Source organism: Phyllostomus hastatus, unplaced genomic scaffold, assembly GCF_019186645.2.
Source record: "Phyllostomus hastatus isolate PE091 unplaced genomic scaffold, TTU_PhHast_1.1 phas_contig_402, whole genome shotgun sequence".
Lineage (NCBI taxonomy): Eukaryota > Metazoa > Chordata > Mammalia > Chiroptera > Phyllostomidae > Phyllostomus > Phyllostomus hastatus.
Window position 1 is genome coordinate 8,088,771 of NW_025333873.1, and position 18,975 is coordinate 8,107,745.

Genomic DNA, 18,975 nt, shown 5'->3' on the forward strand with positions numbered 1-18,975 from the left:
GCCTTCCTAGAGGACCTTCTTTTATTATTATTATTATTATATTTTATTGTTTGTGCTCTTACAATTGTCCCAGTTTTTCCCCCTTTGCCCACCTCTACCCAACCACCACTGCCTCTGGCAATTCCCACACCACTGTCCATGTCCATGGGTCGTGCATATACGTTCTCTGGCTACTCTATTCCCTGGGCTATACGTTACATCCCCAGGACTGTTCTACAACTACCAATTCGTACTTCTTAATCCCTCATCTTTTCTGCCCTGACCCCACTCCCGTCTGGCGACCATCAAAACATTCTCTGCATCTATCTATGTTCTGCTTATTTGTTTACTGGGGATGTTTACAATCCAGTGTTGCTAGATATGTACTTACTGCCATTTTATTGTTCACATTTGTTTGTCTTCTTCTTAAACAGGACCCTGTGACATTTCATATAATACTGGTTTGGTGGTGATGAACTCTGCTCTTTTCTTGTCTGGGAAGCTCTTTGCCTGCCTGTCCTTCCATTCCCAATGATAGCGCTGCTGGGTTGAGCAATCTTGCTGCCCGGGACTCGGCCTCTGCAGTGAAAACAGTTGGTTACTTGTCATTGCTGTGTTCCACATAACTCGTGTCGCCTGCTTTATTCTTTCCCAGTATCCAAGACTGTTGGACCTTCCTGACAGCCCAGTGGTTCTTCAACCCACCATCTTCTCACTCCCCACAGCAGCTGTTCCTCACCTTGCTCACTCTTTTTGCTTTCTTAGAAGTTGGTCCTCTTGAAGTTTCTGCCATCTCTTTCATTCATTCATTCATTCTACTACTACTACTTACTGAGGTCCTAGTATGTGCCCAGCACTGCACTGGGCATTAGGGACCCAGCAGCAACGGAGCAGATGTGGCCTGTAGGCTCATGGTGCAGCTCACAATCTAACTTGCAGTCTCCTCTCATGCCACATACTCTTCCCAGGTCATCTCATCCCCTCTCCAAGGCTCCTGCCGTCACCCGCACCCTGACAGCACCGCCTTTGCTCGGTGACCCACAGGCCCATCCAACTCTGTGCTGGGCAATGCCCTGTAGGCATCCTGACGTGGGGCTGGCAAGGAGGAAACCAATCTCCCCGTAAAGAGGAAGGGTAGGGTCGAACAGCCCTACCACGACTGTTATCCCAGATGGCCCTGATCCCCGCTGAACCCATCAGGATGAAAACCTTAGAAGTGCTGTTTCTCTTTCCCACCTACCCAGACATGGATGACATGCCTCCTTTAAATCTCCACAGCAGAGCTAAAGCCAAGCTAGAACACTTATTTAGCAGGGCTTTACTGAAGGCCCCAAAAGAAGAGAAGGGAATTAATTACCCACTGAGTATACTTACAATCGGTCATTGGATGTAGTTTCTCCTATTGCCCACTGGCTTGGATGGTCCTCATTGGATCTCTGCCTACACTGGCCACCCAATCAGAGCAGCACTCTCCTGCCCTCCCTACACCCTATTACGGCCCAGAAATACATCAAACTCACCTACAGCGGGTCCTTAGAGAGGAGAAGAAGCCTTCTATACCTGTTGCCTAAGGTTCACATTCTAAGACCACAGTTCCCATCTCAGAACTTGCTTCTTCCAAAGAAGGCTGATCTGAATGTCTCCTCCCTTTGGGGGAGACTTGTCTTCAGCCATAGGGATTGAAGTCTTTCCCCGTGACCTGACAAGATCATCTAACTCCGTAAAGAAAGGACACAGAAGGCCGTGGTGTGAGAAGAAAGGCAAGGAGCATGAGGACAGTGTTTCAAAGGTACCTTACACTCATTCTATACAAGGGGGGGTCACCCCCCCAAAACTGGAATTATAACCCATCTCTATCAGTGTACCAATGATCCCACTGTCCGACACGTGTGACCTTGGGTAATGCCCTTCTATCTGCGAATGAACTGGACCCAGTTACTTCCTTTTAATCAACAGAAGACAGCAAAAGGGCTGTGATGTCATTTCCAAAATAGAATATAACAGACTTTGACTTCTGTCTTGCTCCCCGCCCACCCCCACCCCCCACCCCGCCTCTCTCTCACTATCGCTCTCGCTCTTATCTCTCGCTCGCTCTGCTAAAGCCAGCTTCCGTGTTGTGACTGCCCTGTGGAGGGACCACATGGCGACGAGCCAAAGGTGGCGTCAGCCAGTGAGAAGGGAACCTTGCCACAGCCCCGTGAGTGGGCTGGGAAGCACAACCTTCCCCAGGCGAGCCTTGAGCTAAGTCCAGCCCCAGCCAACACATTGGCTACAGGTTGAAGAGAGACCCTGAGCCAGAAAACCCAGTGAAGCTCTGCATGGGTTCCTGGCACACAGAAACTGGGAGGTAATAAATGTTGTTCTAAGCCACTCGTTTTGGAGATAATTTGCTATGCAACAATGGGTAAGTAAAACAGAGTTAAATAAAGTGATACAGATAAATGGCTTAGAATAATGCCTAAAGCACATCAATAAACATCAGCTATTATCATCCTTATTATTACTTGTCCAGACATACTACTAGACTGAAATCTCTGTGAAGGGAGGGACAATGCCTCCCTATTTGTCCCATGGGTCCCAAGCTCTGGTCTAATGCTAGGCACAAAGTCCTTTAGGCAACAGCAAACATTCGTTAACTGTGAGAAAGAATAGGAAGGCGTGAACTGGGGTCCTCCAGGCTCTTACGCCTGAGGCCAGAAAGTCGGGGGAGCATTCTGAGTGCCCAGGTTCTCCCTGCAGCCGGAAGAGGGACAGAGTCAGGGGTAAGGGGCCATCTCCCAGCGGGCTGGAGTACAATGTCCCTTTGTGGTGCCACAGCCTTCTTGAGCCCAAGCGTCCTATTTCCCAGAACATGGTTATCACAAAGCTAGCCCTTGTGTCCGCCTGGAAGGCACAGAGAAAACAATGGCACCATCATCACCAACCTGCTCTCCTGGCCAGTGTGTGGACAGGAAGAGCAGGGCAGAGGCTGTGTTTGGCTTGGCTGGATAACACTGTTTTTCTTGACTGGAGAAATGCATACCAAGGGGCCAAAAGTAGAGGGTAGTTCTCACCCAAGGGTCTCTATTCCCCAGAGCTCTGTTTTCGCTCCACACGTCACCTGCTTCTGCTTCAAGACCCAGGTCAAATGTCTCCTCCTCCATGATGCCCTCCCCACCCCCCCTGCTCCTGCCGTGCCCTGGGTCTACTGCTTTCATTCGAGTACTCGAGTAGTCGATGTCTCCCTTCCCTGCCCAAGGACTGCGACTTACCTGTATTTTTGGACCATAAAACGCACCTAGGTTTTAGAGGAGGAAAATAGGGGGGGAAATTTTGAAGCAAACAATGTGATAAAATATTTAATAACATAAGTAACATAATATTTCACCAACGTGAATGTAAACAGAACTCAACAGCAGTATTAACAACCATTATTTCTCCCAAATGGGGGGGGGGTGCGTTTTATAGTCCAAAAAACACGGTACTTGCTTTTGGATGATGCCTCGTCTCAGCAGAGCTGACGGAGTGCGTGCCCACGCTGAGTGCAGCACGGAGAGCTGTTGCATTCTGCACCGGGGAGTAGCAGAACTAAATCTCTAGAAGACATGAGACCCCCTGCCCAAGAATTCGGGAGAAGATACGGGTTCTGTGGGGTTGGTCCTTGTGGGGAAGCTGTCTGACTCCCCGGGGTTAAGGAAGTCAGGACTGCGGGGTGCGCCCCCCCACCTCCCCAGATGTGAGGACCTTGAGCTACTATGGACCACATGGCCTCCTGCCTCTGTGCATTGACAAGGACCTTGCCATACACTAAGCCAGTGTTGCTCGAAGTGTGGTTCCAGGACCGGCCGCATCGGCACCCCTTAGGACCTTGTTGAAAACTCAGATTTTCAGACCCTGTCCCAGACCTACCTACCGATGAGAAGCTGTGGGGGCTAGGCCCGGCCATCTGCGTCTCAAGTCCCCCATGTGACTCTGATGCAGGGCTAAGTTTGAAAGCCACCATTTTAAGTACACTGAACCACATGTGAAAAAAAAGATCTTGGAAATACAAGCCAGGTTGATTTAAAATTAAGATTAAATGAGAACCCAAGCCAATGCCCTTTGCTATAAAATGCCCAGGATCAATGAAACTCCCTGCTATTCTCCATGAAACAGTTCAACAGGCAATTAAATGAAATCAGCACATTTATTTTAAATGTGCAAAATGAATTTTCGTACCCGAAAAGTAACACCAGATGTTTTTACCTCTTTTTCCTAATTGATTTTCCAGCCTACAGCAATTCGTCTTTATATTTTCCAGTTGGATCCTAATGCAGCAAGAAGAGTGTGTTCCGGCAGGATTATCAAATGCCATGCATTTTAAAACAAGCACAACTCAGGCTGCCAGGCGTCCTCTGAGTGGTCGTCTACCACCACCACCCCGCCCCCACCGCCCCCAAAAAGACAGCTAGCTATAGGTACCAGGCACCTTGGAGCAGGCAGAAAAACCAGAAAAGGCCCTTTCAGGGGGCTGGATCTGCTGGGTCTTGGCTGGCTGCAAAGCCAAGTCCTGGGCATTGAGCCCAAGTCTGAGCTCTTCTCCAGGGCCCTGCACTCCCTGGTACGGAAGGATTTGCTAGCTGTAAAATCTGCAAGTCAACATTTTGTTTTTCCATGGGAAGTTCTGTCTTTAAAATGAAGAAAGAGACAGAAGCTGAGAGGTGGAAGGTGAGGGAGGGGGCCTCCCTGCTCTGTTCCTGGAGAAGCCCAGTTTCCCCCTCTTTTGGCCAACGTGGGCCAGGCAGCAGAGGAGGCCTTGTCCCACTCCCCCACCCCACCCCACCCCACCCCCACCCCCTCTGTGTTTTAAGTGGGTGAAAGGTCACCAGCAATCAGGTTTGCCTGGCTCAACAGAAGTTCTGGATGTCTACGGAGAGACAGGGAAACAGAAGCCTCAAGTTATAACACAAACTTCAAAAAGGATCATGTCTGTCTCTGCCCAGGGTGTGGGGAGAGGGGAGGAGAGGGAGCCGCTACGCGCTGGAAACCCGGAAAGTGCTGATTCCTAAAACAAAAACCACACTTCTCAGGGAGCTGGGAGAGGTTGGCACTGTCACACTGCCTTTTCCAGAAGCTGCTGAGAGCTGGCAGGTCTGAGCCATCACGCCTGCACAGGATTTTCACGTGGTCTCCAAGTATAAACCTGCCTCGTCTGGTGCTGAGGCCCCTGCAGCCCGCTGAGTGTCTGAGATTAGAGCTCACGGGGGTTAACTCTCAAAATGTGGCTGCTCCAGCTTGAAGTAACAGCCGCCCAAGACCTGCAGTGTGCTGCCCATCACATGGCCATTCTCGGCGCTTCAGCTAAAGTACTCTAGGTTCTTTGTAGACACACCTTCAGATGAAAGGTCAGTGACAGAAGTCAGCTCCCGATTTGGGCGGAACCCAGGAACTCCAGCCCCACGGTAACAACCTACAGTTCCATGGTGACCCCTTGAGCAGCTGAAGGAAACCCAGTAACCGACCTTCTAGACAGACAGCCTGGCCCCCCACCAGTGATTAGTGGGAAAACGTCATCTACATTGGAAATGCGCAAATGACAACTCCAAGTTTCAAGGAATAGGGAGCAAGGCCTCTCACGAGACCCGTTGTTTTTAAGATGTATAGACAGTACACAAGAGGTCAGAAGTTCTGACACTGGGTGCCTGGGTAACCCACTCGGCCTCCCTCTGGGACTGGGACCAGAGCAACCTGGTCTCCCGTGGCCACCCAACCCCAGCACACCCCCGAAGTAATTTCCTCCTCACTCACTGCACATACTATCAGGGAAATGAAGTCAGTGGGAAGACCTCGCCTTGCAGAATTCTTCTCCTGCCCCCAATTCACTAGGGTATTTTTACACACTATTAAACCACAGGAGTCATTTTATAAATGTCATCATCATAATTTTTTAATATTTTACATAAAAAACTGTATACACAGCTTATAGAACTTTTATGTAAACATCATAAGCTCACCACTTTGTCATTTGTCAGTTTATTTAAAAAATAAAAAACAACCAAGACAACAATTTAGTAGAAGTACCACTGGGTGGGGAAGGGAGGGAGAGGAAGGAGTCTAGGGGCAAGTTCGTTCTCTGTACGGAGATGCAGAGAAAATTTCACATAGCTTTAAAGACTGCCTTGTGAAAAAAAAAGGGGGGAGGGAGGTTTAAAGAGGCCCCAAAACTTGTTACTGCCCTTTATTAAAATAGTGCGCATACCTGCACAAATAAAATCGCAAAACAGTGTTGCCACTTTAAAAAAAATTAGTGGTTTTTTCTCCTCTCGTATTTTAAAAGTCATCATCATTTTCCTTTAAAACATCAGAAGTAGATGAGGTTACAGCGTACAAGTGTGGTCAGAATGCTACTGTCTTATGCAAATGACAAGTGCATTAAGTGTCAAACAATGAAACAATTGTGCAAAGAATTCTTTCAAAAAAAAAAAAAACCCAACAAGTTTTAGCCTTTAAATAAATCAAATAACATCAGTTTCTTGGACTGAACAATTTTCACTTGTAGGACAGGCACAAAGTTCGCTTATGGCAAAAATGATCCGCAGCACACTCTCCCTCTTCCTTCCCACAGCTGGTGAGGGGTTTGCTGGAGGCTGGCGTGCAGGAGACGTGAATTCAGAAGCTGTGAATTCAGAAGCTGTGTCCTCTCAGCCCCAAGTCAGTGGCGACTGCCTTCCCCAGGGGTTGGAAAGACGACCAAGTCCTGTTCATGCTTGGATGGGCGCCTGACCCAGGCTGGGCTAGGGCTGTTCTATGCCCTGTCACTCCACCCACCACCACCATTAAATAACACCATCCTACCTCCGAAAATAAAATTAAATCTATATTTATATAACACCCCACCCTCCCCAGCCCCACCCCCTCCCGCAGTTCCCGTGGTCTATGTTACAGACAAGAGATAGCAGGAGCTCGCTGGTTATGAGCGAACATCTCATGGGGCGCGGCAGCACCCCGCGCCAAACTCCTCTCCGGGGACCAGAGGCGGGGGGGTGGGCGGTGGGGGGGATAAGACGAGGTGGGAGGGGGTAGCCAGAACCTACACACAGCCACACACTCTGAAGAGGCTTGGCTCTTCAGAAAAGGGTGCTCAGGGGACCCTTGGCACTCAGTGGGGCGCCTGGGCCTGTGCAACACAGCCGGACGCACACAGACACTGGAAAGGGGGCGCCCGGTGCCTCCCACGCCGATTCCCGGTGCCAGAACAACAGCCGCCAGGCCACGGCTGCCGGGCAGGAAGGCAGACTTCAGGCAGTCCCGTGCGGTCCTTGGGAAGACCGGCCCGGGAGGCGGGGCCACGCCGGCAGGGCAGGAGGGTGGGCGCGGTCCTCATAGCACCTTGCAGCAGTTGATGCAGCCGTTCTGGGAGCCGTAGCGCTTCTGCAGCGCGGCGCGCGTGGCTGTCTCGAAGACCTCGCGCACGCCCTCCTTGGTTTTGGCCGAGCACTCGAGGTAGTCGTAGGCTTGGATACGCATGGCCATGGCGCGGCCGTCATCAGTGCGCACGGGTTCCTGCTTCATGCGGGCCAGCTCTGTGCGGACGTGCTCGTCACTGCGCAGGTCTTTCTTGTTGGCCACCAGGATGATGGGCACGTTGGGGCAGAAGTGCTTCACCTCGGGCACCCACTTCTCGGGGATGTTCTCCAGCGAATCAGGACTGTCCACCGAGAAGCACATGAGAATCACGTCGGTGTCCGGGTAGGAGAGCGGCCGCAGGCGGTCGTAGTCCTCCTGACCCGCCGTATCCCACAGCGCCAGCTCTACCTGCTTGCCGTCCACCTCGATATCGGCCACATAGTTCTCGAAGACAGTGGGCACGTACACCTCGGGGAACTCGTCTTTACTGAACACGATCAGCAGGCACGTCTTGCCGCACGCGCCATCGCCCACCACCACCAGCTTCTTGCGGATGGCCGCCATGAGAGCGCCGGGCCCGGGCAGCAGGAGGGGGCCCGCGAACGCCTCGCTGCCGTCCCGCTCGCCGCTCACTGCTCACCTCGGGCTGCGCGCTGGAGGCAAGAGTCGCTAGCTGCACCCAGACCCGGCGGTGGCGCGTCCTCTCCGTGCACTCCGGCTGCCGCGGCGGGGGCGGTGGGGGCGCGGGGGCATAGGGCGCACAGTGCTTCTCTGCTCTGCTCCCGGGCGGCGGCCGCTCTTCTCGCCCCGGACCTGGGATCGGCGCCTTTATGCGCAAACCGTAGTTCAAGCAGCGGACCAGGCCTAGCTTCCTACCGGGCCTCTCTAGGCCTTACCAGGAGGGATGGAAAGCTCAGGACTCAGGCCAGACTGCGGTGGCAGACGGAGGCTGCGGCCCTAGCGCCCGCTATTTAAAGAGTTCGGCCACTTTCTTAATATAGCCGCCCAATGGGAAGCGAGCCGACTGAGCTCATCCCTGCGGATCTCGGCTCTGATTGGCCGTTCGCTGCAGCCCAGAGGCGGGGCCGAACGAACTTGATTGACGGCCCAGGCCGCCGGGCTGGGAGAGGCGGTGGCTAAGGAGTCTGCGCTCGGGTTGGCGCTGCGGGGCTTTGGGGGCGTCAGGGTTCCCTTCTTAACCGCGGCTTTTATGCGCTGTGCCGGAGCCCTGGAACTGGCTGCCTGGATTCCGCGGGGCTTGGGAGAGCGGTGCTCAAAAAGGTGGCACTTTGTAGGGTGTAGACGACTTCCTCCCACTCAAAATGCCCCTCTTCCTTGCAAACTCCCCGCGGGTGGTCAGACCTCTGGGGGGACTGGGAGGCTTCTTTAACGAGGTTTTGTTTTTAAATAAACGCACACACACATTTGTTTCCTAGCAAAGTTTGGGGGGTTTTGTTTTTGTTTTTTCATTTTAAAAGCGGCTCCTCCGTGATCTAGTCGGTCACCCTATCCCCCTCACCCCGTTATTCCCTGGGGCAGCCCAGGTTTGGACCCCCCGATACCCGAGTCACTGTGAGCTGGCTGGACCAGGGCAAAGCCTCACGGCTCCTCCAAGTCCGACCACCTACCGCCTTCCCCTCCCCAGCCTGGGTCTCTAGATGAAAATTAGGGAAAAAAGGAACAGTGAAAAGAGAAGGGTGAAGCTGGTTGCAGAACTTTATGTCCACTTGGAGGAAGTTACCAAGCAGAGACAAAAGAAGACAAGACAACATGGACCCTGGTTTGCATGATTACTTCGGAACCTGGTCGTCTGAAGAAGACCGTTCAATAAAATTTAACCCCTCCACCGCATCCCCCCCCCCCCCATTAGGCAACAAGAGGCTGGGGAAGAAACTAGAGGGTGGGGACATAACAAATTAGCCCTGGTGGCACCTTGGGTGCAGGGTCCCTAGTCTCCTGTCTCACACCCACAGTTCATCCATCCCACAGATCCTGCAGGAGATGACACCCACATCGCATCCGGAAGAACTAAACTGAGGGATTTCAAAGGACAGAACAGGTAGGAAGTGGGGAGGGGCAGCAGCGCTGGCCTTCCAGGAAGGAGGAACAGCATGAACAAAAGCAGAGGTGTGAAGGGTCAAACAAACTCTAGGAACAGGGACTAGCTTTGTGTGGCTGCCCTTGATGGAGAGAGTTGAAACACAGCTCGGGGCCCATGGTGGAGGTCTGGAGCATCAGCTGAGCAAGTTGGTCTACATCGGTTTAGAGGCAGGGCAATGCATATCCGTTTTTCAGCAAAGGAGAGACCCACCACATCAAGATGTTGCTTCATATTTCTGCCTGCCTCTCTAACACTGAAGATGTTGGAAAGCCAGGATTCTTTCTTATCTCACCATCTTGAAGATCTAGCACAATGCCTGACACTGTAAGAATCTGTAAATGGCTGGATAATTTACCTACATGTTCAGAAACTCAGTTGGAACTTTCTGGGGGTCTCCTACCTCAAACTCCAGACTCTGCTTTAGCAGCCATCCAAGCAAACCCATGCAACCAGCTGCAGCTGAGCCCTGATGTTTTCTTCTGGATTCATACAGATCTAGGTCTCTGCATGGACACCACAGATAGAAAATCAGGTCAAACGAGACATTATGCCTCTCACCCCCAGGGCCCATCCTATAGAGAACAGCACATTCAAAGCACCAAACTGCTTCCTTCACAGTGGATTAGCCTCACACAATGCCCAGCTTTTTTTGTCTTGTTTTGCTTTTGTTTTTCAGATCTAAGGGACTGAACTGTCAACAAGTAAATAATTTTTCCACAGTGGGATCCCATGGGAGAAAGTAAGTTATTTTGATCATTGGTTTAGTATTATCAAACAAACAGTTTGTCCACCTGGCACTAGCAAAGCCAAACACTGTGGTGAAGAAAGATTGGCTATTTTATTATGAATGGCACCACCCAGGAGAATGGGAAGGTAATGCTTAAAAAAAAAAAAAAAGGCCTGATCCCCGATGGCATGTAGGTTACAGATTGATTATGTAGGACAAGATCATAAGACACTGTGGGTTAGGGGGTTCGAGGTCATGCTGGGAGCTGATTGGTTAGAGGTGAGGTAGGGATAATAAATCATTTCTTCAGGTCTTCAGGACAGTTCGGAAATCCATTAAATCATCTGTCCCTCTGTCTGGTTTCATGGAAAAATGAACCACGGAGCCTTTCCCTTAGGGCTCTGGAGCTGAAACATAACTTAGGTCAAGATGTTATCTTTAGCCTGCCAGAAGCCCAGAACTGTGACCATTAGGTTCAGCTACTGTCTTCTGCTGCCTTGTGGGTTGCTGATTATCCCGGGAAAGGCCTAGGTCTCTGAAGGGCACAGATAGAGAGACCGCACTATGATTTCTAGCGCCAGGATTTAAAGCTAAATGTAATCAAAGTCATAAAGACCCTTGGTTTCATTAGGGCTCCATTCTGGAAATGTTTTCTTTTCTCCCCCCTCCTCCTCCTCCTTTCTTTTCTTTTTCTTTCTTTCTTCTTTCTTTTTTTTTTGGTTTTTGACCTATTAGAAAACTCTTATCTGAATTTTTCTTTTTTTAGTCAAAACCTTTTATAGGTGTATTATTAACACTGCTTTCCTTGGTCCTAACTTAGGTTGGAAATCTTGGCCATGTTCTTAAGCTTCAAATATTTTAAGAAATCAAACAATTAAAAGTTTGTGCCATGTATTTTTTTTAAACCTGAATTACAAAGAATCAGGAAGAATGATTTAAGTCACTTGGTTTCTGATTCTCAGACATATCATATGAGGTGTTCCAAGCTTGAATTTCCGTATCAAAATAATTTCTAAAAATATTCAGTGAATATGCCAAAGCAAACAAACGGAAAAATCTGTGTTCTGCAGCAACTTCTTTTCATGGTATTCTCTCTCTCTCTTTTTGTTCAGGATGCTTCTGTCCGACGCAGGCCCTGAGGAGACTGGCTACTTCAAAGATTGCTCCACTCACAGGCCAAACTTTTCCATACTAGGTGATGGGCCCGTCCCCGCCCTGCCTGGTACACTCCCACTGAAGAGCAAGGATAAAATTGATTGTCTATGAGAACAAATCATTTTAATAATTAACTTTATCAGCACAGATTCACAGTATGACAGATACCTGCACCAGTGAGAGACGGAGGTTATCCTTCAGACAAAAGAAGAATGTTAATCTGTCTCCAATCTTCATCATAATGTATCTGGCCTTTATTTTTGCCCAGTGTCTCCTACAGATCCCTAAATCTTCCCTCAACTCCTCCCAGAGAAAAATCAGAGGCTGGAATGTCCATTAGATTTTAGCGCCACCTTGTGGCAATCGTTACATGGTTCTTCCCTTAAAAAAGAGTGCATACATATGATTATTAAAAAACCTTATCTAACCAAAAAGCATGCATTTTAATGGATATTTTTATTTTGAGGTATTTCATAGAATGCAAAACCCTAAAGGACGTTTTCTAAAATTCTTTAGAAATTCTTCACATATATACTTATACACATTTAACTTCACAAGCACTTTAAAAATAAATTCCTAGTTAAGTAGTAAGTTATAAAAGAGAGTAGAAGAAATAAAGGCTATAGATAGTTCAGATAAAAATGGACTTTATTTTTCTTTAATTATACATAAATTGAAAACAACTTTAACCACAAAAATCTGCTTTTTTTTTTCAGTTTTAAGAGCTCCATTACTGGATATTCTGGTATAATTTGAAGTAATAATAATTTTTTTGCAAACAAGGATTTACTGAGAGCCATTCCTTCCAGCCAATTGTTTTTTTTTATTTTTTCTAATTTAAGGAAGGAGTGACTTGAAGACTCTAGAAAAATTTTCAACGTCCATCTCAGTACGAATTTTAAAAAGGGACAGGCTCTTCTAGAACCAGCCATATTACTTCTCATGGGAAAACCGACATGGTCCCACCTGGTCTGTTCGGGGCCCATTCGGCCACGAGTTACCTAACGAAGCAATCAAGCTGCTTCCCAGGGTCTCCAGCTATGAGCAACTGCAAGTAAAACATCCCTCACCCACCCTGAGATGGTGACGCAGGGTAGCCCAGGCCTAAGAGGTGCCTGGGCGCCCGGGAGAAGCTCTGTAGCCAGGCTGTGAGACTTCGAAATGTGGCCACTGAGCCCTGATCAGACCCCCGTCTGCCCGGGGAGCGGGCAGTGGGCACCCGGACAGCTCCTGGTGGCCCTCAGACTGCACTGTCCCCTCCAGTAACCAGCTGCAGGGGGGGCTGTGGAGCATTTGAAATGCTGCTGCTGGTGCCACTGAGGAACTGAGTTTTTTATGTGAAAATAATTTTAATTACTTTAAAATTGGATTTAAGAGCTGATGTGCAAGGTGAGGGAGATGGGGCGATGTCAGTCAAGGAGTATGAACTTCCAGGTATAAGATGAATGAATTCTTAGGAAAGGCATGCGTGGCATGGGGATCGCGGTTAATAATGCTGTATTGTATACTTAAAGTTGCTCAGAAAGTACATCTTAAATGTTGGCATCACAAAAAAGAAACTTATGTGGTGTGATGAAGATGTTAGCTATGGTGGTAATCATTGTGCAATAGATAGGTGTATCAAATCAACACAGTGTACCCCCTAAACTCATACACTGTCACATGTCAATTGTGTCTCAATACAGCCCAGAAGAAATAATTAATACTGATATGGATCACTAAACCATATGTAAAAAATAATACTTGATTCAGTTAGGGGGCAGCTTTTATACATGTTTTGAAACAACTTGGGTATATGAATCTGCTTTTTCCTACTAGAAAGTTTATGAAATCTAAACACAGATTGATGGGCCCAAAGCGTTTACTTTGGAAAAATTAGAGTGTTCAAAGCAAGCCCGAAAAAGTAAATAAATAAATAAATGAATGAATACAGATTGAGTATTTTCTATGCAAATTTTGTGTCCAAACTGAGATGTGCTGTCACTATAAAATAAACGCAAGAATGTGAAAATGTAAATGAAAAAACATGTTTAAAAGTTCGCAAATAATTTATTTATTAATTACAGGTTGACCTGATAATATTTTGGGTATAGGGGGTATATATTTAAATATCTGAGAGTTAATAGGTTGGATGTATTTGGGTAGAGAATTCAAGTTAATTTGATGTTATTGTGGTTTTTGATGTGACAACTAGAACATTTTGTTACACATGTAGTTCGTGTTTTATTTCTACTGGGCAGCACTGCTCTAAATGTCTGCATGTTCATGTGGTTCACTGGCTACCTCCTCCCTCAGCATCCTCTCGGGAGGCATCTTTATGAAGCCCCTGGAACTGTTCCCATAAACCAGCCAGTCAGTCTGGGCGCCAGGGAGTCTCCCCCATTGGTCAGTGGACGACAGGGGGAGGTTCATACACTGAATGTGTAAAAAGCTAGCAAGATAATTGGATAGAACAAAATCCCTTCTCTGCCCCTCCGGTACCAAATTGGGGGTGGGATCAGAGGAAGGCAGGCACATGTGCCATAGAAGTTAAATGGTGCTAGCAGAGGTTCTGGACCAGAGGGCTGTCGGTCTAGCCTGAGAAAAGAAGGGATTGATTGGGAGATAGACCCACCCGAAGTGCATGACAGTTTGGGAGGTTGATTGGTCATTTTGAGAAGACACCTGGTCCATGTCCCGCCCATGCTAATATAACCCCAGGGGAACAAAGAAGCTGGCTCGGCGAGACCCACACTCACATGGTGTCCTCAGCTGTTCCCTTTACGGGCCACGTGGCCTAAACAACCACGCTGTTAAGGGCACGTGGCCCATGACCTCCAGGAGGGAGCCTTTCGCTCCCTCTTACCCACCTGGTGATGCACTCACTGGTGGGTTCAAGTGCGCTCTCCCAGGATCGAGTGACCCTGCAGCCCTAGCAGTCACATGGTCCACAGCCACGTGGCCTCCATACGCAGGCTCCAGGAGGGAGTCTGAACTAGGCAGCAGCCAGGAGCAAGCGAGGCTACCTGGATGGGGACTACGACCACTTAGCAGACACCTTAGGGCTCCAAAAGACCATACTTAATGGAGCAGGAACTCGAGACACTGGCTTTTGTCTTGGCCTTGCTGAAGACATTCGGACTTTTTCCACAGCAGGAAGAGGAGAGGGGCTTTGAGGCGGGAGTCGCCATTCTCCTGGATCAGGCAGCTCCTGAACAGAACCTCGTTCGTCTTGCACCAGCATCGGCCTCACAAGTGTGACTTCTGTGGCGACAGGCAGCCAAAGCTCCGTCTTCCGTTCAGTTACAGAACCCTCGTCCTTCCCACTGGTATGATTTCCTTTCTTGTCCTAAACTCAGTGCTGGGTTTCAGAGGGGTGCAGACACTCAGATGCACACTGTGGCTGGGACAGTCTGGAGCCTCCTCGCCCCACCTCCCGTCACTGCTTTCCAGACAGAGCCCCGCCAGTGCTTTCCAACTGTGCCCCAGCGCGGCAGCCCCCTCCCCAGCCTGCCCCTCCCCTCTCGTCCCAGCAGGAGGCGGTGCTTTCTTTCTTAACTTTATTTTCCAGTTACAGTTGACGTTCAGTATTATTTTACATTAGTGTCAGGTGTACAGCATGGTGGTTAGACGATGACAAACCTTACACACAGGCTTTCTTAAACAGCAGAGCCTGCCCAGGCCTGGTTGCATGACGACTTACTTTCCTCTCCAAAAAAGAGAGTCAAAATCTAAAACTCATCTGATTTTGATAGAAAAGTGGAGCTTGTCCACTGTTTTTTGGAACTCTCCTGTCAACCCCAGCCTTCTCAGTTCAATTCAGTAAACAGGGATTTTCAGAGTGAGGAAGGGGAGGTAATGGCACAAAAGAAAAGGTAGGGTCGCTATCAAGGAGTCAGCTCATTAGCTACGTAACCATCTAACCACTGCACTGTCCACCTGAAACTAATATAACATTGAACGTCAACCGCAAAAGGGAAAGCTTTCCTAAAATTTAAAAACAATAAAGTAAAAGAAGGTAAATAAGGCTTAGGACCAACATAGAGGGACACGCACACGCCCTGTGGGGGGTGTTATCACTAAGAGGCAGGCAGAGGGTGTGGAGCCGGCTTCACACAGGAGGTCCCCCTGGAGCAGGGCCTTGGGGAACAAGTAGGATCTCCCCAGAAGAACAGATGCCCGTTTGCACCTCCTGGGACATTTACTGTGTGGTTTTTGTCAGGAGGCATCGGAGGGGAAAGGAGAAGTAGCAACCAGCAGAAGCAGAAAAATGTTCCTCCTTCCACATAAGCTTTACCTGGCGACAGCAGGTCGTCTGGCCTGGGGAGTGGGCGGGCCGAGAGGGAGGAGGAGGAAGGGTGCAAGAACTTGCCGTTAGAGAAGCGAAGTTGTTACAACATTCACCCCGGCAACTGCTTGCTGCTTCTGTGGCAAATGCAGAAATTGTGCATACGTTTGCCAGTTGAGCCAAAACTACAGTCATGTGGTGTGTCGCTGCAGGAAGCAGAAGAGAGAGCGAGCCTTGTGCCAGGAGGCTGGAGGCCTGCATTTTAGGTTTTCCAGTGCCTAGCTGTACAGCCTTGGGCACATCCTCTTCCCTAGGTCTCAGTTTCCCCACCTGTAAAACGGGAGGGAGAACTCAGTGCTTAGAAACCGAAATGTCTGCGGGGGGCTCACAGGTAACGTAACTGGAAGACATTAGGCGGCAATGGGAACTGCGGGGAAGCAGAGAACATGCCGCAGATCAGCCAGAGAAGGTCAGAACTTCCGGACGAAGTGTGGTGCTGTGCAGAGAAGACACGGGCAGAGCAGGCCGCATGTGGCCTGGGTGGATTTCATTTTTAACAAATCAAGGGGGCTCACCTGCAAGAAATTAGTTAATTTTTTTATAAAGTGGAAAAAAATATTTTTATGGAGCAAATATCCATAATTAATTTTTTTATTCAAGATCTTATACTTGCGTTGGTTGCACTGAGTTCCAAAAGATGAAATATTCCAAAGGATGGAACCTAGGGAATTGTGGTCTTAAGTAAGAATAAGTTATTCTCGCAGCTGAGAGGGGGTTGGCGTTCATGGGGTGAAGGATGCTACCTCCTTAGGTCAGCCCGGAGGGCAATCACACCAAGTCTTTTTCTCTTCCCTTTTTCAGTCTTGAAAGCAAAGCAAATGATCTAATCAAAGTATTTATTCAAAGATGAGTCACCTCTTCTGTTCTATTATGATGTCAGGATTTTGCAATAGGGGAGGAGTTGAATTTGCGGTGGGTTTCCACACTCCCATGTGTTACCACCCAAGATGTGTCTGTGGCTATTTATAGGACAAGAAGGAGTCTATATTAGAAGCCACCTCTCCAAACCAGCGAATCTGGGGAGCAGGAAACTTTTGTGGGGAGGCTGTGGTGGATACACTTTACCCCAGCATCCCAGGCCTCCGCTTCTGTCCTGCTGCCCAGGTCAGTGGAACACAGCTCAGCTAAAGAAACTCTTCTTCTCAAGGCTCCGCCATCAGAAGGGAGAACTCTGGAATGTGGAGCTGTACAACGTCTGCACAGCTCGGTCTCCGTAAGAAGTTGCTGCATGTATACCTTGGAAACCTTGGTATACTGCCTAGAAAGTTTACTCATTCGTTTGTTCCACTAGCGTGTTACGCAGCTCCTGTGCACCAGGACTTCAGTAGAGCCTAGCTGCCATGCTTTAAGGAACTCAGGGACTCAGTACGCTTGGCCTCAAACAACTATTAAGCCACCTACATCTAAATGAGGTAGGGACAGGGCTCGAACTTGGCAGACATGAAGGACATGATAACCGCTCTTGTCATTCAGCTGTTCATGAGGCACACGTGCCTTGTGCCAGCAGCAGGTTACAGGGTGAAATTACAAGGAGTCCCTGTCCTCAGAGGAGCTCCAGGTCACACCTGTAAATGGCAATACAGTATTAACCATCATAACAATTCAACTGGCTGTTTCAGTCGAGTGTGGTTAAGTGCAATGTTGGGTATGCAGAGGGGAGGGGTCAGAGAAGATTTGAACTGAGTGGCATATGACTACTTTGGTGACCCTCATCAAACTGCATGCCCCCCTCCACATATTCAGCTCCTGTGTGGACCCCCCCCATGATGAGCCCGAGTTTGGCTTTGTAACTAGCTTAAGCCAAGAGTCACTAGTAAGGATGATGCAAGCTGCAGCTTGCAAAGTACTTGCACAATGGAGCTGGCCCTCTTGGAATGCTTCTTCCTGGAACCTGGCTGCCATGCTTTAAGGAAAACGCAATCAGCCGTGTGAGTAGGGCAATGGTGAGATCACCCCTGAGACCTGCCCACAGCTCTGGCAAAGTGCAGTTGGGTCAAGGAGTCCTCCCCAAATCATTTGCTCCATCCATAATCATTTCTTGAGCTCACACTGGGGAAACAGCACCCCCTAGAGGCAACTTCGTTCCTTTCCCTCTGAAACTCTGACTTAAAAGTTGTCACTCCATTGTCATGAAGTGAAACTAAGTATGCCACCGACTGCTTTGTGTTGTGTGGCTCTACCCCAAGTGCAGAAGGGTTGGCTGCAAGGCAGTGTTGAAGAAATGGGACCTCTATATTTTTTAATCATACAATGATTGAAGCACAAGAAACATGTAGAGAGTAATATCTGCCACCCAGCTTTGCCAGTCTTGGAATTTCCCATATTTATTTCAAATCATTTCGGTAGAGATGAAACTCCTGCAAACCCCTGCCCTATCCTTGTCCTCACCCTCCCTCCCTTCAATCAGCTGGTTATTATCCCCATGTGCATATTTATGTGTATATTTACTATATATGAGTGTGTTGTAAAGAGTATGTGGTGGTGTTTTGCATACCTCAAATTTTTACACTGATCATATACTTTACATAACCTCTACAGCTTGCTGTTTTTACTCAACGATGTTTTCTGATTTTTAGCTATGCTAATGTAGCTCTTGTTCCCTCATTTTAACCTGTGTAGTGTTCCACTTTGTGAATACTTATCCATTCTCCTGCTGGGGGGCACTTGGGTTATTTCCATGTTTTTTCGGATATAGACGATGCTGCACTGATTAATGCAGCGACTGGCTGGACCAGCGGGCACTCGGGAGACTTCCTGGGAGACGTGCCTGTGTCGTGGGAGGAAACTTGAAACGTGACATAAATCCTGGGTTGCATTTCAAGTTTAGAAACCGCAGCCGAGGGCATATGAGATGTGCTCCTATCTTTCCCCTTGGGAGTCCCATGTCCTAGGTGAGTGAATGCGGCCACCTTCCCAAGAATCCGGTCCCCAACAACGCCCTTACACCCAGACTCAGCTGAAGTCACACGTATAGACCCTGCCGTGAATTGCTTCTCTGGTCTGTTTTCTCTTTTGGATTTATGGAAATAGCAGCATTCTGGAGTGTTCCGGTGATTCATACTGAGCGTGACAGCGAGAGAGTCAGGACGGAGCGCACAATTGTTTAGAGGAATGGGATTATTGTGTGGAAATCAGGAGGCATGATGCTCCCCTGAGCGGTCCCTGCATCACAACCCACCGGGTCAGCACAGAGTTATTATTCTCCCACTTCTGTGGGTTCCTTTGCTGTTCTCTCCGGGGCTTTGTGACCCAGTTAGTTTCAGCTGGAGGTTTGGCTGGGTGGAGAGGCACGAGAAGGTTCTGCTCACATGTCTGGAACTC

At 48.8% G+C, this 18,975-nt stretch overlaps 1 protein-coding gene and 1 long non-coding RNA gene across 2 annotated transcripts; one reads left to right on the forward strand and one right to left on the reverse strand.

Moving 5' to 3' along the window:
- Positions 1-5,857: 5,857 nt before the first annotated feature.
- RHOB (ras homolog family member B) lies at positions 5,858-8,300 on the reverse strand. The gene has a single exon (XM_045844695.1). It carries the CDS (start codon positions 7,906-7,908, stop codon positions 7,318-7,320), a length of 591 nt encoding a protein of 196 aa, XP_045700651.1. The 5' UTR covers positions 7,909-8,300; the 3' UTR covers positions 5,858-7,317.
- A 224-nt stretch (positions 8,301-8,524) lies between these two features.
- Positions 8,525-11,659, forward strand: LOC123822615. Its single transcript, XR_006786375.1, has 4 exons — positions 8,525-8,625; positions 9,334-9,403; positions 10,122-10,184; positions 11,285-11,659. It is a non-coding gene; the product is annotated as an uncharacterized LOC123822615 (long non-coding RNA).
- The last annotated feature ends 7,316 nt before the right edge of the window (positions 11,660-18,975 follow it).